The sequence below is a fragment of the Hydra vulgaris genome, chromosome 05 (genome assembly GCF_038396675.1).
Source record: "Hydra vulgaris chromosome 05, alternate assembly HydraT2T_AEP".
NCBI lineage: Eukaryota > Metazoa > Cnidaria > Hydrozoa > Anthoathecata > Hydridae > Hydra > Hydra vulgaris.
This window is the reverse complement of record NC_088924.1, coordinates 16,518,168-16,543,150: the sequence shown is the minus strand read 5'-3', so window position 1 is coordinate 16,543,150 and position 24,983 is coordinate 16,518,168. Positions and strand designations below refer to the sequence as shown.

At 26.4% G+C, this 24,983-nt stretch overlaps 1 protein-coding gene across 2 annotated transcripts; it reads left to right on the top strand.

The window, feature by feature from the left end:
- The first annotated feature begins 4,782 nt into the window (after positions 1-4,782).
- Positions 4,783-13,015, top strand: LOC136080630 (coadhesin-like). 2 transcript variants are annotated; one of them, XM_065797530.1, is made up of 6 exons: positions 4,783-4,935; positions 6,686-6,856; positions 8,293-8,463; positions 8,626-8,735; positions 11,536-11,600; positions 12,818-13,009. In XM_065797530.1, exons 1-6 carry the CDS (start codon positions 4,824-4,826, stop codon positions 12,831-12,833), a joined length of 645 nt encoding a protein of 214 aa, XP_065653602.1. In that variant the 5' UTR covers positions 4,783-4,823; the 3' UTR covers positions 12,834-13,009. The 2 variants fall into 2 exon arrangements, with proteins under 2 accessions (XP_065653602.1, XP_065653603.1); XM_065797531.1 differs by having other exon boundaries at positions 4,805-4,935; positions 6,635-6,856; positions 12,818-13,015.
- The last annotated feature ends 11,968 nt before the right edge of the window (positions 13,016-24,983 follow it).

Sequence of the window (24,983 nt, the reverse complement as noted above, 5' to 3'; positions counted from 1 at the left end):
AACTTGTAACATAGTTACAAAATTGTGACAATTAAATAACAAAATTAAAGTTTGACATCTGCTTAATTATGGTTTCTTTAATATAAGTATGAAAAAAGTCAAAAAATTTATTTTGACATATTGTTCATTGTCTAAATTAATACCACCATTTATTGGAGAACATTGATGTTGTTGTATCTCCGAGGCTTCACAGACTTTTCTATCAAATCTTTTAGCGTCCACTTTATGTGTTTTTGGTTTTTCACATTCAATTTTCTCATTGCAATTTTCTCAATGCATAGCTAATTTTATTTGCCTTTGATCAAATATTTCTGGTGTTGTTGAATCCTTGTTCGTATTTGAGGTTTTGATTCGCCAACATACATTTTGGAGACTTTGAATTTAATTATATAGGCTCCTGGTTGGCTGATCTATGGTAATTTTGATTTATTTCTAGACGTTAATAGCGTTTTTAAGTTGACATTTGATTTTAAACAGTTCTGTAACCAGCTTTTCTGAATATTTGCTAAGCCTGGGAGATATTATTGGTATCCATGGTAAAGAGATAGTAAAAAGGATATTAGAGTTTGATTGGATTTCATTTTTGTTTGCTGAACGTTTTTTTCCAACCTAATAAGAAATATCTTTAAGCATTCTTTCATTGTACCCATTTTTAGTAAACACTTTAATAAGGAAATTTATCTCATCTTGTCGATCATTTTTGCTGCATATTGAGTAAGCTCTGTGTATGTATCCATTATTTATTGCTTTTAAAATATTGTGATCCTGATTAGAATAAGGATTTGATTTGCACAAGGAGATAGAGAGGCTTGGCTTCAAACCGCCAAAAAAGAAATAAATATTTCCATGTCTGACTCCAGGAACTTACATAAGAGGTGGAATTTTTAGTAGAGAGAAAAAACAATAGCCCAAAGACCATCAAAAAATTGCCAAAAGAATCAATCAGCCTTAAAATATTAAAAAATTGAAATATTTTTAGAGCTTTTTCCTAAAATTGCAATCTAAGCTTTAATGTTTATCAGAAATAAGTTAATTTAAATTTTTATGTGTATTTTATGTGTATTTGTCATTCTACAAATTATTTCATTGTTGCAACGGCTTCAAATGCATAATATAAAAAATCATTTATTTTTACTCGATGATACTCGTGTTAGAGATCAGGTTACAATAATTTAACAGACAATAAAAAGTTACATGTTTTTAAAGTTTATTTTCATAGTTATTAACAAATATCTTTGTTCTTGGATAATCATAAATTCAAAGTTCTGGTAAAAAATTTGTTTTTTGCATTATATTGTTCCTAGAAACTTTGTGCACTTATAACTTTTATTTAATATACTTTTTTCAATTAAAAAATATTCACCTAAATATGCAGTAAAAAAAATATTTTACACTTTAAAAAACGAAATTAATTAATCAATCAGTTTTAATGGTATTTAGAAAAGTTGTTGCTTTAAAATTCTTAAAAGTAAAAATGTAATTAATTTGTAAGGATTTATTATCTTTATAATAAACTTATTTTTATTGGCTTATAAAAATAAAAGAATTTATGTTTTTTGTTGGTTCATGTTAATATTTTTTTTTTTGTATTTTTCTTATTTGCAGATTTTTTTTTTTTCATATTTTTTGCATTAACACAAAAACTATAAATTTTACAATATTTAGAAGTTATTGGTGCTGATTTGAAAGCAGATTTCAAATTCTTAATATTTAACAGCAAAATGGCTGGACCATTACTTATTTTTTTTTGTAATAAATCTATCCTTTAATACTTTTTCCTGCATTCATTACTTACATTTATTACTAAGTTTTTATTCTCTTTTCAACAGATATTTTCTTTCCCAATTATCTTTCCCAATTCTTTGCTCCATCCTAACTTGGCTGGTTTATAATTGATGTAATACACATTTGTAAAATGTAAGTACATTTTGGAAGGAAAGTTTAATTCTGAAATGTGAATTCTATAATTCTTGCACACTTTAGCAATGAATGACTAAAAATTATAAACACAACTTTTTTTAGACTACAATTTGAATTCACTATTTTTATATGTTTATGTATCTCAAGAAGAAAATAATTATTTTAGAAAAAGTTTAGCAGCTTGATACTAGATAATTATTGTCAATAAAAAAGCTTTAATGTCACGTATTTTGTTGATAATTTATGATATGTTGTTATGAGAAAAGATCAAATAAATTTCTCAATCTCTTACTCAGATAGTTAACTCTGTGACTTGTTTTTCAGACAACCATAGTCACTTACTTTTGCTCCTTAGTTTGCATATTGTCTCTAACCCTAGCTCTTGTTCAGTTTCTCCTTGTTCATTGTTCCGACCATGTAATGAACTCTATAAATCTTTTTTCTCATACTTCTTTTTTGAACTCATCCTATCATTGCACTACTTACTATTACCCTAAAGCTGACTAACGTTTTTTTTAGGATTTTGTTTATGATGGTTGGTGGGCTAATGTCTTTTCTCTTTTCACTGACAATTGAATCCATACCTTTTTGGATACTGGATCCAGGCAAGTATGGATCCAGGATCAAGGTAGATAATGTAATTTCTCTTTTGATAAAGGCTTGCATACTTGCCTGAATCCTGGATCCAGGCAAGTACAGAAGATTTTATTTATTCTTTTGGGTTTAAAGTCAAGCCTCATTTTAAGTCACGGTTTTCATATTCTTGTGCAGCTTCTAAATCTAATTGTAATCATTATTTATTATGCAAGAAGTCAATTTTAAAAGTGCTGTTTATTAAATCTTGTATCTTATATCAGAAGTTAGGCTCTAAAGACTTAAGTCTTTAGAGCCTAACTTCTGATATAAGATACAAGATTTAATAAACAAGGAATAATGGAGCTTAGCATCAGACAGCACCTTTTAAAATTGACTTCTTGCAATAATAAATAATGATTACAATCATTATTTATTATTGCAAGAAGTCAATTTTAAAAGGTGCTGTCTGACGTGAAATCTTCAACAGTTTCGATAACTAGGAAAGACTTAAAAGTGAATCGGAAATAATTTGGGAAAAAAGAAAACTGTAAAAATAATAATTTAATTTTGCCCATTGATACAAAATATGCTTTTAGCTGAAAAAACACTACATTTCTGTAGTAAATGAATGCCTGGTTGTTGTTATGAGTCCATACTGAAATTTAAAAAGAAATGGAAAGCAACATGGTGAGCTGCTAGGCATTGTTGAATGTAAATCAGGTAGAAGATCAAGCATTGATATCTTTTAAATAAGTTTAGATTGAAAGTTGTATAATTTGTGCTGACACAACAGCATGTTACACTAGTTGTTATATGGTTTACTTCAGTATTTTAAAGGAAATTTTAGATTGACCTCTGTTAAGACTATATTGTAGAAAACGTTCTCAAGAATCTATTTACACAAGATTTAATGCTGCTTTGCAAATTCATTATGAAAATGTAGATCAGTTATCAAAGTTTCTGTGATGTGAAGTTATTGGAACTCCTTTAAAAGATATGTTTTAAAAAAGATTAAACTTTTGCAAAAAAGCTTTAAACTTTGATATGCTCCCCAAAATTGATTATAAACATCTGTGTCAATATGTCATTGATTTTCTGAAAGGAAGTGATGCATTTCCTGGATTTATAATACACAAACCAGCTGCTGAACTTTTTTCATTGAAGTCAAATTGTTTGTGCACTGATTTGATCATACTTTTTATAATCAGGATCAGATGATTCTGATTGTAAAAATGTGTAAAAGTTTATAAAAAGGTTAGTTGGCATTAGTCATTGTAGTAAAAAGGTTGGCATTAGTCGTTGTAGTAAAAAGGTTGGCATTTTTGTTGTAGTAAAGAGGTTGGCATTAGTCATTGTAGTAAAAAGGTTGACGTCGTTGTAGTAAAATGAATGCCATTAGTCGTTGTAGTAAAAAGGTCGGCATTAGTAGTTGTAGTAAAAGCAATATTAAATGGGTAATAAACTGATTTAACAATTAAAGAAAAAAAAATTTCAAACCATTTTACTAGTTTTGAAGAAGTACCAAATTAATTTTCCATTTTCTAAATGTCACTAGTCCAAAGTAATACTTAGTAAATTTATAATACATTTTATATGTATAAAAGTAACCAACTTTTTTATGAATTATATATTGGGCAATATATTGTTAGTAAACAGTTTTCCATCCAAAAATGCAATTTTCATTGAATTTTCAATGTCTATTTAACATATATACAAACAAAAACAGAAAAACCAGGTCATTTTTCAAAAAATTTCAAATACGTTATCTTGAAAAATTTGTTAGAAAGTTGATTCCTAAAAACAGATCTACCAACTGTAGACGTTCTATTAAATCTAATAATAATATTATCTAATAAATATTGTGACAATCATCAATATTTGCAAGAGAAAAAATGCTTTGCATTAGAAATTGTTGTTTTCTCTTTTTCATAAGTTTTTCACAATTGTCAGGATTAATCATTTGCAATTTCAATTTATTGAAAATTTTTAATTTTTAAAAAAGCCTTCAAAAAAGTTATGAAAAGTTTACTCTTTTTTACTCTAATACAATAAAAATCAACTTTTTTAACACAAAGAAATTGAACATTTTTGTTCAAACAATATATTCTCTTTACGTTCAATTATTGTTTAGAATGGTTTTACGCACACTTTTAAACATTTTTTGAAAACCTGAAAAGCACTCAATGCATTTTTACAAATAAAATATTACTGCAAATAGCAAATCATTTACCCTAATTTCAGAAATAGCTAATAAATTAAATTTTTTATTTATTTTTTAATTATTACTTTTATAAAATAGATGACTCTATTGTTTAGAAGAATGGTCAATGTGGAGTGATTGTTCCGCAACATGTGGAGAAGGCAATAAAACTAGTTACGAATTAAATGCAAATGTTGCTAAAGCAAGAGCGGAATATTGCAATTTAGTTAATTGTCCTGGTAATCTACATATAGTTTTTATTTTTAAATTTTATCATTTTTATAAATATATAAAAATGACAAAATTTAAAAAACAATTTTTTTAAGTTTTATCATTTTTATTTATATTTAATTATATTTAATATTTTTCTAAATATGTTACTATGAAAATACATTTTCTTTGTTGAACCATAGCATGGAGGAGAGCTAAACTTTTTGTGAATAGAGAGTGTGTAAAAAATAGTTTTTGAAGATGAAGTTATCACACGACTCTTTTGTTTGGAAAATTTTCTTCTTTTCTTGACGGAAATTTAAAAATATTTGTTTCAAAGTCATTTTTTTATCATTTTTAAATATCTTTCACTTGAAGGGAAAACAAAATAAAAGTTCATCAGTTTTCGGATGTAAATGTGCGAAAAGAAAACTGTTTATTTAGTATTTTTTTTATACTAACACATAATTTTCTAAACTTGATGATTCTTTTCTGAATGCACACAACTTATCTGTGTACTATAGTGCATAAAAACATTTTTGTCTTTGAAAATCTTAGAGCTTTTAAAATGTATGTGTTATTATAAAGACTCAGATACAGGGTGGCTTAAAAGAAATAGAGATTTAAATAATCTATGATTTTCTAGCTTAATGTTACTAAACTTTAGATAAATATATTTTAGATAAAAATATATAAAACATTGAAATTAAGATAAACAGATGCACTAGTGAGTGACAAAAAAATATCATTGAATTTTTATTTTGAAAATCATTGATCCATTGTAATGGCTCAATTTAATTGCTCAAATCATTACAGAATTTTTAATATAAGAACTGGGCCATTGTATTCAGCAATTAAATGATTATTAGCATGTTTTTGAAAACAAGACTCAGTCTATGATTTCCCTTGAAAAACTACTCTGAATGAAGAAAAATTTGAATGAAGAAAAATTTGAATGAAGAAAATTTGAATGAAGAAAATCTGAATGAAGAAAAATCTGAATGAAGAAAAATTCGTGAAAAACTACTCTGAATGAAAAAAATGTGCTAAACATACAGGAGAGAATCCAGAATGTTTAGGAATAATGTCAACAAATTGAGCAGAACTTCAGTTATTGTTGTGAAAATGAAAAGAAAAAAAACTGCAGTAGTTGGAAACTAAAAATCCCAAAATTATGCATTTATCAAAAATGTTTCATATAAGTGTTGTTATGGAACATTTTTGATGAATGCGTAATTTCAAGAAGGAGTAACTTCAACTGGCCATAGAGAAGGCCATACTTCAACTTGATTTAAATATTCTGAAAAACTCAAGTTAAATATTCTTGAATAGTTTCAAAAAATAACACTAATAATTTCAGACAAAGTTGTAGAAAAAATTTTAAAAAACCATGGGTATGCAAATGCTCAAAAGCTCAAAAAAACAAATACTTATGACCTTATATTTCACCATGGTTTAGATTCACTTTTTGTACACTCTAATAAAAATTAAACTAAGAAATTAAATATCTTTATATGTAAAAATTTATAAATTACTTTAGGTCTCTTCTCTTCCTTTGTGCCACCCTGTATTTAAGAAAACATTATTATATATTATACCATTTAGTACCTCAAGTAAAAATAAAAAAGATAAACCTGAAATCAAATCATATTTCATTTCTGATAAATGTCATATATTTAACTAACTTATATTTGAGTTTGTATGGTGAATATTACATTTATGATTTAGTAAACTACATTAGTTTGGTAATTCAATTCAAAAAAAACAACTAAATTTTAGTGGATGGAATGTGGAGTCTTTGGTCAAACTCCTGGTGTTCAACAACTTGTGGTGGTGGAAAGATAGTATACAGTCGATTTTGTGACAATCCATTTCCTGCATATCATGGTAATGATTGCATGGGTATCAGCAATTATACTAAAGATTGTGAAGATTATACAATTTGTCCAGGTGTCAATTTTTATTATTTGTAATTATATGGTTAGCCTTAAAAAGCTTTCTCTAAACCAAATGTTAACTCAGTTGTTCCTTACTTTTCCTTATGTACTAAAGTTTGTTGTGAACCAAATATACACCCTCTTTTAACTTAAAGTAAAGTTAAGCTGCTTCTTTTTAAGTTATTTATTACAGTTGTAATTGGTATTTATTGTGTTCACCATTATATTATAAATAGTATTAATTGTAAATTGAAAAATTGCCATCGAAGATATAGTGTTCCTTATTTGTTTTTGTTTATTATTTATTATTTGAATTAAGTCAGGTCCCTTTTTGTTGAAAACAGGCAATGCCTATCTTCAAAGAAGGTTTATAAGCTGAACCAGGTAATAAATAGAAGAAAGTCGGAAGTGGTATAGCTGATCATCTGCAAATTAAGTTGAATCATGAAGTGAGACACCAGATCGTTTGAACTAGCGTCTCACTGCATATTTCAATTCAAAATGGCTGGCTATGATTACGGAAACAAAAAAAGGATTTTCTCAGTATCAAAAAATAGTGTGTAGTTTTAGTTGAGTTTCACTAGGATTCTATAAATGTGCTGAGCAGTGTGCTCCAGGGCTCTGTAATTGGGCCACTGTTTTATGTTTTATTTTTGTTAATGATATGCTGGAAATTAATAGAAATCTTTGTAAGTTATTTGCCAATGTCGATCAACTGGCAGCCAAAACTAAAACCATTTTTAACTTGTTCATGTCCAGACAGACATTGATTCATTGAGAGAATAGTTTAAACTTTGGTGTATAGATTTCAACATTTGCAAAATGTTAAGTCTTAAAATTTAATTCCAGATCACTGGATTTCTATGGCTCTCTATACATAGTTATGACAGTTTGCAATCATATTCAATCAGAAAATGTTTTTGGATTGTCAAGTGTCAAGTTTTCTTGACAATGAAACTTAGTGTAAATCATATTAAGAAATGGTGGCCGTAGAGTTGTAATTTGATTAGCATTAACATCATGAAGTGATATTTTTAAAATACAGATGATTCTGTTTATTTAACGTGTAATATATACTGCTTTAAAAAGGATAAAGATTTTTGGTTTAAAAAAATCTGTTTTGTTTTCAATTTTCACTGGGCTAACTGCTTTTTTAGAGCGCTGGCCCATCTTTTTCAATAATTTAATTTGTTGGTTGGAAGATAAAAAAAAAGATTTTGAAAATAACAATGCAACATGTAGTAGCTGAGTTCAATGACACAATACCTACAAAACATATTCTTATTTCTAATTATTTAGTTATTATAACCAAGGCAAATCAATATTAAATAAATATCAAATTTATATGAATTAAAGTTCATCACATGTTAAATTGGAAAGACACCACAACCTTGTATGTGTACACACACTTGTATCAAATTTGTTCTATTTTTTTACTGACTTTTACAGTAAATGGTGGTTGGTCAAGTTGGTCTTCTTGGTCACTTTGCAATCAACCATGTGAAGGTGGTTTAGTGTCCAGATTTCGCAACTGTTCTAATCCCACCTCACAATATGGTGGTCTTAATTGCAATGGAAGCAGTATGGAAACTGTTAACTGTTCGTGGAAATTTTGTAAAAGTAAAACAAGTTCTTTCTATTTTTGTTAACTTTAAATTATGTTTTAGTTATGATCAATTTTATACTTTGTTATTAAATTAAAAAATATTTAATTTTTTTTTGATTTTTTTGGTATTTTATATACATACTTTTGTTTATTGATTATTTTTGTTTTCATTGTAGAAGTAGACCTCAATGTAGAAGTTTTTTTTGTGGATAAAGAATATAACGATGGCTTTGTCCGTTCAACAATTGATCCTACTTTCGAGCTTAAAGAAAGAGTGATAAAAGCAGTAATAGTCTAAATATATTTTATTTATTGTATATATTAATATACCAACGACATAGACATTTTATCCCAACTAAGGATAAGTTTGATAAGTGCATATATATACTTTGATTGAAATCAAATGTATATTTGAATAAAAAAAGGAATGGATTTTATTATTTTACAATTTAGTTATAAAAACTACTAAAATTATAAAAGTCTCTGTACCTCTCAAACCAATTTTTTATTTGACAACTTTGCTGACAGACCTTTTGTTTGTGGTGTACGTTACTAGAATCTTATCCATAAAATTAAATTTCTAATGACTCCTTGATTTGTAATGAGAATTTAAATTTTCAATGTATTTTCACTTATGCTATTGGTTCAAATTATTCTTCTGGTGCCGGCAAAAAATATTGAGAAATTGTTTAAAATTTCAAGAAACCATCAACAAGTTTTAAAGTCCTTTTTTTTTAATTTCCAACTGTTGTGTATAAAACAGTAAATAACACACTGACTTTTTTTTTTTTAAATTTGATTATTCTTTTAAGTAAAAAAAAAGTATGTTTTTGTGCCATTTAAATTGCAATTCAAACATTAATTAAACAAATGTTTTTCTAGTCTGTCCATAGAATGACTACTGATTATAAGCCTGCAGTTGGGCTTGTATTTTTTAAGTAAAAGGCAAGGACCTTTTACTTAAAAAATCAATCCTCAGATGGAGAATTTGTAAGATTCTATCTTTTAAAACATTGTATATCCATTTGCTGTTTAAACCTAGATTGAAACTGTGTTTTAATCTAGGTTTAAACACACAGTGGGAGAAATTTATGCAATCAAGTTTTTTGTGTCAAAATTATTTTTGTAGTTTTTTTATTAGAATAGCTATATCTCTATATAAAATGCATAAATAAAGTAATAAACATGTAATTATATAATATTAAAAAAATATTAAAAAAATTAAATATTGGTGAAAAATACGAAATATTTTTAATGAACAAGACAACTTTTATCAGTGTAAACATTAAAAATATTACTTGTATTTGTCATAAAATAATATTTTTAGATTTATATTTACAGATCATATGTTCTATAACAGTAAAGAAAGATTTTGTAGGTATTCTTTGTGTAAAAAATATCTTTTTATAATGTTCAGTATTTTTCATCAACTGACCATTAACCGAAGACCAATCTTTTGTTATAACTTTTTTTATTGAAAAAAGTAGCAAAATATTTATGATGTATGGCTATTTACATACATTTAGCATGAGATTTACATAGTCAAATGTTTGGAGGATATTGGAGGATAGTTTATCTGATATCTAATAGTAAAGGTAAGTAGCAAAAAAATATCGAAAAGTGTCTGTTTTCGATGCAGAAAAACTAATGATTTCTCTTACGTTAATTTATTTTTCAAAGTCTGAGCGAAAAAAACATTGTTAATTAAACTAATATATTTTAAAATGTAAGTCAATAAAGTTAATTTAAAACAATAGTAGCGTAAGTAACTTGATAAATAAAAAATGCAAAATAGCGTTTTGGAACACATGTCAAATTAACGTGTAAATAACCGCATAAAATTACGCTTAAAATTATATTTAATGTTTTAACTAGATATTTCCTCTAATGAACATGTCTTCACCATTATAACAAATTTTCACCGTGCAATGTCGACATTGATTATTTGGTATTTTGGCACGCTATTCTATTATATTCACGACATTGATTATTTGCTATTTTTGACACTTAATTCTGTTCCTCTGAGCAGCGTCAGTTTAAGACAATGTAACAGTTATTATATTATGGAAAGATACGATAGTCCAATTTATACCTGCTTTTCAATACCCTTTAGTATTATTATGCTTTCATTTGGCACCAGCTTTTTGTTTTTAAAACCATATCAATAAAATAAAACTTTATTGTTGAATGTCTGTTTAATAATTCTAAATGTAGTACACAAAACCAAGACAAACTATTGTTCTTCTGGTGATAAAAAAACTTTACTAATCTAAGTACTTACAAACTAAAGAAAAAAAGCTTAATTGCTACGTAGGATGAAAAGGTTGTTTGAACTTATTTTTTTTTTTTTTATTTCTTTTAACTCAAAAACGTGTTGAAGTTAGGTCCAAAACAAAATACAATTTGATTGAAAACTGTTATTTTTTAATGCAATAAAAATTGCAATGATCAAAAAAGCTTAGAAACAGAACAAAGTTTCTTTCTTTGTGGAAACTCAAGTAAATACCTGCACTAAATTTTTTTTGTTTTTTGCTGTATATTTGCATTCTAATTATTATTATTAAATATTTATTTGCAAAAAATTCTATAAAGAATTCTATATAGAATTTTATAAAGAATTCTATAAAGGATTTTACAAAGAATTCTATAAAGAATTTACAAAGAATTCTATAAAGTATTCTACAAAGAATTCTATAAAGAATTCTACAAAGAGTTATACAAAGTACTCCGTGAAGCAGAGAAACTCACCTATGCCTTCAATCCGAGTCTTTGAATGAAAAAGTTTGTCAAGTTTTTACGTTCGTTATTTCTGGTATATTTTTTATTAATGTTTATGAGATCAGGAGGTGGTGTACTTCAATCGGCTGCCACATGTTATTAATTTCAAATATGATATTTATTTCATGACAATTGAAAACAAAGGACTTAAATTTTTCTTGTATTTTAAAAATTGTACATTTATATATAAAGTGTAATTTTCATCTTTTTTTTAAATCTTGTTCTAGTAAAAATTTAATTACTTTTTACTTAAGATCTCCAACATTTACGAAAATTCTAAAATGTTTATTAATTATTTTTAATTTTAGATCTCCAAACTTTACCAAAATTTTAAAATGGTTGCTAATTTTAGCGTTGAGTTGCATTCAATAAGGTAAATGGATTTTTAAATTTATAAGATGTAAACATACTTTTAGAAGAAAAATATACATTGCTTAAATGCTTAAAATCTCCACAGGCACGCCAGTAGTACGTAATATATTTAATGATGATAACGTTGCTTTGTTAATCTATAGATTTTAATTCATGCAGACAAAAAGTAAAGTCTGAACCATTTTTAACTAGTTTGAAATATATAAAATTTGTAATGAATTAAGTGTTGCGAAATCAAATTTTCATTACTTCATTTAAACTTTTAGTGTACTAACTGTGAGTGACTATCCTAGAATTAGTTTGATCAAAAATTAAATTAAGCCAGTAAAGTTGAAAGAAATGTTCACAAATAAGAACCACAAGGACATGCCAAACTTTTTTGTCGACTCTTTTTCCAAAAAGTAATTTAAAAAATATATTAAAAATTTAAATTTCGAAAGATTGAAAATTACGGTTCGGACAATATGTTATTCATATGTTATTAAGGTAATTTTTTAATTTCAAGTTTGAAGAAACTTTGCTGTTACTTACGTTTATGAGTTTTGATATGGTTTGAAAAAAACAAAAGTATGTATGTATTAATATTAATACATTGATACTTTATTTTTATTAATACACTTTATTAATATTATATTTTTCGAACCATATCAAAACTCAAAAACGCAGTAACAAAAAGTTTCTCAAAACTTAAAATAAACAAATCACCTAATTTTTTTACTATATTTTTTTTTAAATTATTTTAAATAACTGTAAATTCTAAATTAAAGCTTAAATTAAAGTTATGCTTGATGATTTTAAAGATTAACTTTTTAAAGTGTTATCAATATTATTAATTTATTAACTTTATTTTTAAGGATTTTTACTAATAGGCGATCAATATAAATCATAAAATAATACATCTTTTAAAGCTTCAACGTTATCAGTGTTGCTCTTTTTAAGGGTTTGAATGATTATTTAGAATTAGGAGATTAGAAAAAATGCAAATTTCTTTTTTTTAATAATGTTGTAACATATTACTTGATGTTTGCTGGGTCCGCTACAAAATAAATTGGTTTAGGTTGGCACAACAATCTGTCATTAGTCTAGTATTTAGATATTTTATAGTTTTGATGTGGAGTATTTAGATTTCTTGGTCTTTCGTTTTTTCTCTTCGCCGTTAAATTTTGGTGCGTTTTGCAATATTAAATAAAATTGTAATTGGTACGTTTTTTTTTTTAGAAATGACGTTCCTTAGCCTTACTATCATTAGCTTTTTATAAATTTCTGATCAACTATTTGTGATCAGGTTTTGAAGGTTAGCAGAAAACGATGGATAATTATACTTGTAAAACAACAAAATTTTTGTTTATATTACTATATAATTGGTAAAATTATAAAAAATAATTTATTAGTAATATATTAGATTATGTAAATTAATAATTTAAAAGGATTATTAACATATATTAGATTTTGTAATTTTTTAATTTAGTTTTATAGATGAACTATGGTTAAATTATGCAAATATTTAATGTTAGTTCTTTTTAATATGAAGCCAAACATTTTTGCTCACAACCAGATACCTCAATATTAAGTGCTGGGCAATATTTTGTCTATTATTTAATATATCTTAAGTGTGCGCAAATATGGCCTGCGGCTTCCCTTTAATTATTGAGTTAACAATTCAATATTGCTGAGTTTCAAGGGGTTTGTATTACTTTAACCAAATTAAGATACAAAAGTTTATTTTGTCAACAAAAAAATGTTTTGCTCTAAATATACATTTCAAAACAGTTAATCAGGAAAAAATATTTGCAGTTGCAATTACTTGTTAATGGCAAATATGCGTGCAACAATATTTAGTGGTCTTTATTAACCATCAAAAAATGCAAGTTTTAAAAAAATTATTTAAACGATTTTAATAAGTCTTTCTCACTTAATAAAGTTATTTAAATTCATCTTGTTAACCCACTCAAAAATGTGTTTTCTACTTTACATGCTTTAGTTACATGGGTTAGTTTATGGAATGCATGTTACATATTAGCTACAGTTAAGATATGAAAAGTGATACGTTAGAAGTGATGAAGATAAATTTAGTGTCCAACAAAGCACTATGTCTCAGAAAGGTGAAAAACTCCTAAATTAAAATTATTAGTTATACTTTAACAACTTTTTTTTCATACTCTCAGACATATATATTAGTAGCATTAGGGTACTGGGTACTATAATTTTATAGAACTAAGTATTAAGTACAAAAATATGTTTTTCTAAAACTATTGATATTTGGAGTTCCTTTTATATCTAATAAAATCATGCAAAAAAAAAAAAATCTTTATTTGCATATATAAAACTATAAGAAAAAAAAATCAGTTTTTGCTACACTTTTTTTAAGTTTTTGTACATAAAAAGGGGTTTTGTCGTAAAAATCTTAGGTTCCTTTGCTCATCTTAAGTTTATTTGACCATTTTTTCTAATAAACCCACAGAATCTACAAAAATATTACAAAAGATTCCAAAACAAATCAGTTAAAACCTGTTTTTTTGTTGCATTTGCATTATTTTCTTATTTTAAGTAAGTTTTTATACAAAAAAAGGAGTTTTGTCGTAAAAATCTTAGGTTCCTTTGCTCACCTTAAGTTTATTTGACTATTTTTCTAATAAACCCACAGAATCTACAAAAATATTACAAAAGATTCTGAAAGAAATCAGTGAAAACCTGTTTTTTTGTTGCATTTGCATTATTTTCTAATTTTAAGTAAGTTTTCGTACATAAAAAGGGGTTTTGTCGTAAAAATCTTAGGTTCATTTGCTCACCTTAAGTTTATTTGACCATTTTTTATAATAAACCCACAGAATCTACAAAAATATTACAAAAGATTCCAAAGGAAATCAGTGAAAACCTGTTTTTTTGTTGCATTTGCATTATTTTCTTATTTTAAGTAAGTTTTTATACATAAAAAGGGGTTTTGTCGTAAAAATCTTAGGTTCCTTTGCTCACCTTAAGTTTATTTGACTATTTTTCTAATAAACCCACAGAATCTACAAAAATATTACAAAAGATTCCAATGAAAATCAGTGAAAACCTGTTTTTTTGTTGCATTTGCATTATTTTCTAATTTTAAGTAAGTTCTTGTACATAAAAAAAGGTTTTGTCGTAAAAATCTTAGGTTCCTTTGCTCACCTCAAGTTTATTTGACCATTTTTTCTAATTAACCCACAGAATCTACAAAAATATTACAAAAGATTCCAAAAGAAATCAGTGAAAACCTGTTTTTTTGTTGCAATTGCATTATTTTCTTATTTTAAGTAAGATTTTGTACATAAAAAGGGGTTTTGTCGTAAAAATCTTAGGTTCCTTTGCTCACCTTAAGTTTATTTGACCATTTTTTATAATAAACCCACAGAATCTACAAAAATATTACAAAAGAATTCAAAAGAAATCAGTGAAAACCTGTTTTTTTGTTGCATTTGAATTATTTTCTTATTTTAAGTAAGTTCTTGTACATAAAAAGGGGTTTTGTCGTAAAAATCTTAGGTTCCTTTGCTCACCTCAAGTTTATTTGACCATTTTTTCTAATAAACCCACAGAATCTACAAAAATTTTACAAAAGATTCCAAAGGAAATCAGTGAAAACCTGTTTTTTTGTTGCAATTGCATTATTTTCTTATTTTAAGTAAGTTCTTGTACATAAAAAGGGGTTTCGTCGTAAAAATCTTAGGTTCCCTTGCTCACCTTAAGTTTATTTGACCATTTTTTCTAATAAACCCACAGAATCTACAAAAATATTACAAAAGATTCCAATGGAAATCAGTGAAAACCTGTTTTTTTGTTGCATTTGCATTATTTTCTTATTTTAAGTAAGTTTTTGTACATAAAAAGGGGTTTTGTCGTAAAAATCTTTGGTTCCTTTGCTCACCTCAAATTTATGTGACCATTTTTTCTAATATACCCACAGAATCTACAAAAATATTACAAAAGATTCCAAAACAAATCAGTGAAAACCTGTTTTTCGATTTTTTTTATGAGAATTACTCATTTTCACAAAAAAGTTTATCGACATAAAATACTCCTTGATCTAAAAAACAATGGTATACATGGTTGTTTTTGATTCAAATGAACATTTTCTTTAATAAACCCACAGAATCTACAAAAATTTTACAAAAGATTCCAAAGGAAATCAGTGAAAACCTGTTTTTTTGTTGCAATTGCATTATTTTCTTATTTTAAGTAAGTTCTTGTACATAAAAAGGGGTTTTGTCGTAAAAATCTTAGGTTCCTTTGCTCACCTTAAGTTTATTTGACTATTTTTTATAATAAACCTACAGAATCTACAAAAATATTACAAAATATTCCAAACGAAATCAGTGAAAACCTGTTTTTTTGTTGCATTTGCATTATTTTCTTATTTTAAGTAAGTTTTTATACATAAAAAGGGGTTTTATCGTAAAAATCTTAGGTTTCTTTGCTCACCTCAAGTTTATTTGACCATTTTTTCTAATAAACCCACAGAATCTACAAAAATATTACAAAAGATTCCAAAAGAAATCAGTGAAAACCTGTTTTTTTGATGCATTTGCATTATTTTCTTGTTTTAAGTAAGTTTTTGTACATAAAAAGGGGTTTTGTCGTAAAAATCTTAGGTTCCTTTGCTCATCTCAAATTTATTTGACCATTTTTTGTAATGAATTCACTGATTGTACAATAATTTTACAAATGATTCCAAAAGAAATCAGTGAAAACCTGTTTTTTTGTTGCAATTGCATTATTTTCTTATTTTAAGTAAGTTTTTGTACATAAAAAGGGGTTTTGTCGTAAAAATCTTAGGTTCCTTTGCTCACCTTAAGTTTATTTGACCATTTTTTATAATAAACCCACAGAATCTACAAAAATATTACAAAAGATTCCAAAAGAAATCAGTGAAAACCTGTTTTTTTGTTGCAATTGCATTATTTTCTTATTTTAAGTAAGTTTTTGTACATAAAAAGGGGTTTTATCGTAAAAATCTTAGGTTCCTTTGCTCACCTCAAGTTTATTTGACCATTTTTTCTAATAAACCTACAGAATCTACAAAAATATTACAAAAAGTACCAAAGGAAATCAGTGAAAACCTGTTTTTTTGTTGCATTTGGATTATTTTCTTATTTTAAGTAAGTTTTTGTACATAAAAAGGGGTTTTGTCGTAAAAATCTTAGGTTCCTTTGCTCACCTCAAGTTTATTTGACCATTTTTTCTAATAAACCCACAGAATCTACAAAAATATTACAAAAGATTCCAAAGGAAATCAGTGAAAACCTGTTTTTTTGATGCATTTGCATTTTTTTCTTATTTTAAGTAAGTTTTTGTACATAAAAAGGGGTTTTGTCGTAAAAATCTTTGGTTCCTTTGCTCACCTCAAATTTATGTGACCATTTTTTCTAATTAACCCATAGAATCTACAAAAATATTACAAAAGATTCCAATGGAAATCAGTGAAAACCTGTTTTTTTGTTGCATTTGCATTATTTTCTTATTTTAAGTAAGTTTTTGTACATAAAAAGGGGTTTTGTCGTAAAAATCTTTGGTTCCTTTGCTCACCTCAAATTTATGTGACCATTTTTTCTAATATACCCACAGAATCTACAAAAATATTACAAAAGATTCCAAAAAAAATCAGTGAAAACCTGTTTTTTTGTTGCAATTGCATTATTTTCTTATTTTAAGTAAGTTCTTGTTCAAAAAAGGGGTTTTGTCGTAAAAATCTTAGGTTCCTTTGCTCACCTTAAGTTTATTTGACTATTTTTCTAATAAACCCACAGAATCTACAAAAATATTACAAAAGATTCCAATGAAAATCAGTGAAAACCTGTTTTTTTGTTGCATTTGCATTATTTTCTAATTTTAAGTAAGTTCTTGTACATAAAAAAAGGTTTTGTCGTAAAAATCTTAGGTTCCTTTGCTCACCTCAAGTTTATTTGACCATTTTTTCTAATTAACCCACAGAATCTACAAAAATATTACAAAAGATTCCAAAAGAAATCAGTGAAAACCTGTTTTTTTGTTGCAATTGCATTATTTTCTTATTTTAAGTAAGATTTTGTACATAAAAAGGGGTTTTGTCGTAAAAATGTTAGGTTCCTTTGCTCACCTTAAGTTTATTTGACCATTTTTTATAATAAACCCACAGAATCTACAAAAATATTACAAAAGATTCCAAAAGAAATCAGTGAAAACCTGTTTTTTTGTTGCATTTGCATTATTTTCTTATTTTAAGTAAGTTCTTGTACATAAAAAGGGGTTTTGTCGTAAAAATCTTAGGTTCCTTTGCTCACCTCAAGTTTATTTGACCATTTTTTCTAATAAACCCACAGAATCTACAAAAATTTTACAAAAGATTCCAAAGGAAATCAGTGAAAACCTGTTTTTTTGTTGCAATTGCATTATTTTCTTATTTTAAGTAAGTTCTTGTACATAAAAAGGGGTTTCGTCGTAAAAATCTTAGGTTCCCTTGCTCACCTCAAGTTTATTTGACCATTTTTTCTAATAAACCCACAGAATCTACAAAAATATTACAAAAGATTCCAATGGAAATCAGTGAAAACCTGTTTTTTTGTTGCATTTGCATTATTTTCTTATTTTAAGTAAGTTTTTGTACATAAAAAGGGGTTTTGTCGTAAAAATCTTTGGTTCCTTTGCTCACCTCAAATTTATGTGACCATTTTTTCTAATATACCCACAGAATCTACAAAAATATTACAAAAGATTCCAAAACAAATCAGTGAAAACCTGTTTTTCGATTTTTTTTATGAGAATTACTCATTTTCACAAAAAAGTTTATCGACATAAAATACTCCTTGATCTAAAAAACAATGGTATACATGGTTGTTTTTGATTCAAATGAACATTTTCTTTAATAAACCCACAGAATCTACAAAAATTTTACAAAAGATTCCAAAGGAAATCAGTGAAAACCTGTTTTTTTGTTGCAATTGCATTATTTTCTTATTTTAAGTAAGTTCTTGTACATAAAAAGGGGTTTTGTCGTAAAAATCTTAGGTTCCTTTGCTCACCTTAAGTTTATTTGACTATTTTTTATAATAAACCTACAGAATCTACAAAAATATTACAAAATATTCCAAACGAAATCAGTGAAAACCTGTTTTTTTGTTGCATTTGCATTATTTTCTTATTTTAAGTAAGTTTTTATACATAAAAAGGGGTTTTATCGTAAAAATCTTAGGTTTCTTTGCTCACCTCAAGTTTATTTGACCATTTTTTCTAATAAACCCACAGAATCTACAAAAATATTACAAAAGATTCCAAAAGAAATCAGTGAAAACCTGTTTTTTTGATGCATTTGCATAATTTTCTTATTTTAAGTAAGTTTTTGTACATAAAAAGGGGTTTTGTCGTAAAAATCTTAGGTTCCTTTGCTCATCTCAAATTTATTTGACCATTTTTTGTAATTAATCCACAGAATCTACAAAAATATTACAAAAGATTCTAAAAGAAATCAGTGAAAACCTGTTTTTTTGTTGCAATTGCATTATTTTCTTATTTTAAGTAAGATTTTGTACATAAAAAGGGGTTTTGTCGTAAAAATCTTAGGTTCCTTTGCTCACCTTAAGTTTATTTGACCATTTTTTATAATAAACCCACAGAATCTACAAAAATATTACAAAAGAATTCAAAAGAAATCAGTGAAAACCTGTTTTTTTGTTGCATTTGAATTATTTTCTTATTTTAAGTAAGTTCTTGTACATAAAAAGGGGTTTTGTCGTAAAAATCTTAGGTTCCTTTGCTCACATCAAGTTTATTTAACCATTTTTTCTAATAAACCCACAGAATCTACAAAAATTTTACAAAAGATTCCAAAGGAAATCAGTGAAAACCTGTTTTTTTGTTGCAATTGCATTATTTTCTAATTTTAAGTAAGTTCTTGTACATAAAAAGGGGTTTTGTCGTAAAAATCTTAGGTTCCTTTGCTCACCTTAAGTTTATTTGACTATTTTTTATAATAAACCTACAGAATCTACAAAAATATTACAAAAGATTCCAAAGGAAATCAGTGAAAACCTGTTTTTTTGTTGCATTTGCATTATTTTCTTATTTTAAGTAAGTTTTTGTACATAAAAAGGGGTTTTGTCGTAAAAATCTTTGGTTCCTTTGCTCACCTCAAATTTATGTGACCATTTTTTCTAATATACCCACAGAATCTACAAAAATATTACAAAAGATTTCAAAACAAATCAGTGAAAACCTGTATTTCGATTTTTTTTATGAGAATTACTCATTTTCACAAAAAAGTTTATCGACATAAAATACTCCTTGATCTAAAAAACAATGGTATACATGGTTGTTTTTGATTCAAATGAACAATTTCTTTAATAAACCCACCGAATCTACAAAAATTTTACAAAAGATTCCAATGGAAATCAGTGAAAACCTGTTTTTTTGTTGCAATTGCATTATTTTCTTATTTTAAGTAAGTTCTTGTACATAAAAAGGGGTTTTGTCGTAAAAATCTTAGGTTCCTTTGCTCACCTTAAGTTTATTTGACTATTTTTTATAATAAACCTACAGAATCTACAAAAATATTACAAAATATTCCAAACGAAATCAGTGAAAACCTGTTTTTTTGTTGCATTTGCATTATTTTCTTATTTTAAGTAAGTTTTTGTACATAAAAAGGGGTTTTGTCGTAAAAATCTTAGGCTCCTTTGCTCATCTCAAATATATTTGACCATTTTTTCTAATTAACCCACAGAATCTACAAAAATATTACAAAAGATTCCAAAAAAATCAGTGAAAACCTGTTTTTTTGTTGCAATTGCATTATTTTCTTATTTTAAGTAAGTTTTTGTACATAAAAAGGGGTTTTGTCGTAATAATTTTAGGTTCCTTTGCTCACCTTAAGTTTGTTTGACCATTTTTAAAATAAACTCACAGAATCTACAAAAATATTACAAAAGATTCCAATGGAAATCAGTGAAAAACTGTTTTTTTGATGCATTTGCATTTTTTTCTTATTTTAAGTAAGTTTTTGTACATAAAAAGGGGTTTTGTCGTAAAAATCTTTGGTTCCTTTGCTCACCTCAAATTTATGTGACCATTTTTTCTAATTAACCCATAGAATCTACAAAAATATTACAAAAGATTCCAATGGAAATCAGTTAAAACCTGTTTTTTTGTTGCATTTGCATTATTTTCTTATTTTAAGTAAGTTTTTGTACATAAAAAGGGGTTTTGTCGTAAAAATCTTAGGTTCCTTTGCTCACCTCAAATTTATTTGACAATTTTTCTAATAAACCCACAGAATCTACAAAAATATTACAAAACATTTTAAAAGAAATCAGTGAAAACCTGTTTTTTTGTTGCATTTGCATTATTTTCTAATTTTAAGTAAGTTTTTGTACATAAAAAGGGGTTTTGTCGTTAAAATCTTAGGTTCCTTTGCTCACCTTAAGTTTATTTGACCATTTTTTATAATAAACCCACAGAATCTACAAAAATATTACAAAAGACTCCAAAGGAAATCAGTGAAAACCTGTTTTTTTGTTGCATTTGCATTATTTTCTTATTTTAAGTAAGTTTTTATACATAAAAAGGGGTTTTATCGTAAAAATCTTATGTTCCTTTGCTCACCTTAAGTTTATTTGACTATTTTTGTAATTAACCCATAGAATCTACAAAAATATTACAAAAGATTCCAATGGAAATCAGTGAAAACCTGTTTTTTTGTTGCATTTGCATTATTTTCTTATTTTAAGTAAGTTTTTGTACATAAAAAGGGGTTTTGTCGTAAAAATCTTTGGTTCCTTTGCTCACCTCAAATTTATGTGACCATTTTTTCTAATATACCCACAGAATCTACAAAAATATTACAAAAGATTCCAAAACAAATCAGTGAAAACCTGTTTTTTGATTTTTTTTATGAGAATTACTCATTTTCACAAAAAAGTTTATCGACATAAAATACTCCTTGATCTAAAAAACAATGGTATACATGGTTGTTTTTGATTCAAATGAACATTTTCTTTAATAAACCCACAGAATCTACAAAAATTTTACAAAAGATTTCAAAGGAAATCAGTGAAAACCTGTTTTTTTGTTGCAATTGCATTATTTTCTTATTTTAAGTAAGTTCTTGTACATAAAAAGGGGTTTCGTCGTAAAAATCTTAGGTTCCCTTGCTCACCTCAAGTTTATTTGACCATTTTTTCTAATAAACCCACAGAATCTACAAAAATATTACAAAAGATTCCAAAGGAAATCAGTGAAAACCTGTTTTTTTGATGCATTTGCATTTTTTTCTTATTTTAAGTAAGTTTTTGTACATAAAAAGGGGTTTTGTCGTAAAAATCTTTGGTTCCTTTGCTCACCTCAAATTTATGTGACCATTTTTTCTAATTAACCCACAGAATCTACAAAAATATTACAAAAGATTCCAAAAGAAATCAGTGAAAACCTGTTTTTTTATTGCAATTGCATTAATTTCTTATTTTAAGTAAGATTTTGTACATAAAAAGGGGTTTCGTCGTAAAAATCTTAGGTTCCTTTGCTCACCTCAAGTTTATTTGACCATTTTTTGAATAAACCCACAGAATCTACAAAAATATTACAAAAGATTCCAATGGAAATCAGTGAAAACCTGTTTTTTTGTTGCATTTGCAATATTTTCTTATTTTAAGTAAGTTTTTGTACATAAAAAGGGGTTTTGTCGTAAAAATCTTTGGTTCCTTTGCTCACCTCAAATTTATGTGACCATTTTTTCTAATTAACCCACAGAATCTACAAAAATATTACAAAAGATTCCAATACAAATCAGTGAAAACCTGTTTTTTTGTTGCATTTGCATTATTTTGTTATTTTAAGTAAGTTTTTATACATAAAAAGGGGTTTTGTCGTAAAAATCTTAGGTTCCTTTGCTCACCTCAAATTTATTTGACTATTTTTCTAATAAACCCACAGAATCTACAAAAATATTACAAAACATTTTAAAAGAAATTAGCGAAAACCTGTTTTTTTGTTGCATTTGCATTATTTTCAAATTTTAAGTAAGTTTTCGTACATAAAAAGGGGTTTTGTCGTAAAAATCTTAGGTTCCTTTGCTCACCTTAAGTTTATTTGACCATTTTTTATAATAAACTCACAGAATCTACAAAAATATTACAAAAGACTCCAAAGGAAATCAGTGAAAACCTGTTTTTTTGTTGCAATTGCATTATTTTCTTATTTTAAGTAAGTTCTTGTACATAAAAAGGGGTTTTGTCGTAAAAATCTTTGGTTCCTTTGCTCACCTCAAATTTATGTGACCATTTTTTTAATTAACCCACAGAATCAACAAAAATATTACAAAAGATTTTAAAACAAATCAGTGAAAACCTGTTTTTCGATTTTTTTTATGAGAATTACTCATTTTCACAAAAAAGTTTATCGACATAAAATACTCCTTGATCTAAAAAACAATGGTATACATGGTTGTTTTTGATTCAAATGAACATTTTCTTTAATAAACCCACAGAATCTACAAAAATTTTACAAAAGATTCCAAAGGAAATCAGTGAAAACCTGTTTTTTTGTTGCAATTGCATTATTTTCTTATTTTAAGTAAGTTCTTGTACATAAAAAGGGGTTTTGTCGTAAAAATCTTAGGTTCCTTTGCTCACCTTAAGTTTATTTGACTATTTTTTATAATAAACCTACAGAATCTACAAAAATATTACAAAATATTCCAAACGAAATCAGTGAAAACCTGTTTTTTTGTTGCATTTGCATTATTTTCTTATTTTAAGTAAGTTTTTGTACATAAAAAGGGGTTTTGTCGTAAAAATCTTAGGTTCCTTTGCTCATCTCAAATATATTTGACCATTTTTTCTAATTAACCCACAGAATCTACAAAAATATTACAAAAGATTCCAAAAGAAATCAGTGAAAACCTGTTTTTTTATTGCAATTGCATTAATTTCTTATTTTAAGTAAGATTTTGTACATAAAAAGGGGTTTCGTCGTAAAAATCTTAGGTTCCTTTGCTCACCTCAAGTTTATTTGACCATTTTTTGAATAAACCTACAGAATCTACAAAAATATTACAAAAGATTCCAATGGAAATCAGTGAAAACCTGTTTTTTTGTTGCATTTGCATTATTTTCTTATTTTAAGTAAGTTTTTGTACATAAAAAGGGGTTTTGTCGTAAAAATCTTTGGTTCCTTTGCTCACCTCAAATTTATGTGACCATTTTTTCTAATTAACCCACAGAATCTACAAAAATATTACAAAAGATTCCAATACAGATCAGTGAAAACCTGTTTTTTTGTTGCATTTGCATTATTTTCTTATTTTAAGTAAGTTTTTGTACATAAAAAGGGGTTTTGTCGTAAAAATCTTAGGTTCCTTTGCTCATCTTAAGTTTATTTGACCATTTTTTTTAATAAACCCACAGAATCTACAAAAATATTACAAAAGATTCCAAAACAAATCAGTTAAAACCTGTTTTTTTGTTGCATTTGCATTATTTTCTTATTTTAAGTAAGTTTTTATACATAAAAAGGGGTTTTATCGTAAAAATCTTAGGTTCCTTTGCTCACCTTAAGTTTATTTGACTATTTTTGTAATAAACCCACAGAATCTACAAAAATATTACAAAAGATTCTAAAAGAAATCAGTAAAAACCTGTTTTTTTGTTGCAATTGCATTATTTTCTTATTTTAAGTAAGTTCTTGTACATAAGAAGAAGTTTTGTCGTATAAATCCTATGTTCCTTTGCTCACCTCAAGTTTATTTGACCATTTTTTCTAATAAACCCACAGAATCTACACAAATTTTACAAAAAATTCCTAAGGAAATCAGTGAAAATCTGTTTTTTTGTTGCAATTGCATTATTTTCTTATTTTAAGTAAGTTCTTGTACATAAAAAGGGGTTTTGTCGTAAAAATCTTAGGTTCCTTTGCTCACCTTAAGTTTATTTGACCATTTTTTATAACAAACCCACAGAATCTGCAAAAATATTACAAAAGATTCCAAACGAAATCAGTCAAAACCTGTTTTTTTGTTGCAATTGCATTATTTTCTTATTTTAATTAAGTTCTTGTACATAAAAAGGGGTTTTGTCGTAAAATCTTAGGTTCCTTTGCTCACCTCAAGTTTATTTGACCATTTTTTATAATAAACCCACAGAATCTACAAAAATATTACAAAAGATTCCAAAGGAAATCAGTGAAAACCTGTTTTTTTGTTGCATTTGCATTATTTTCTTATTTTAAGTAAGTTTTTGTACATAAAAAGGGGTTTTGTCGTAAAAATCTTAGGTTCCTTTGCTCATCTCAAATTTATTTGACCATTTTTTCTAATTAACCCACAGAATCTACAAAAATATTACAAAAGATTCCAAAAGAAATCAGTGAAAACCTGTTTTTTTGTTGCAATTGCATT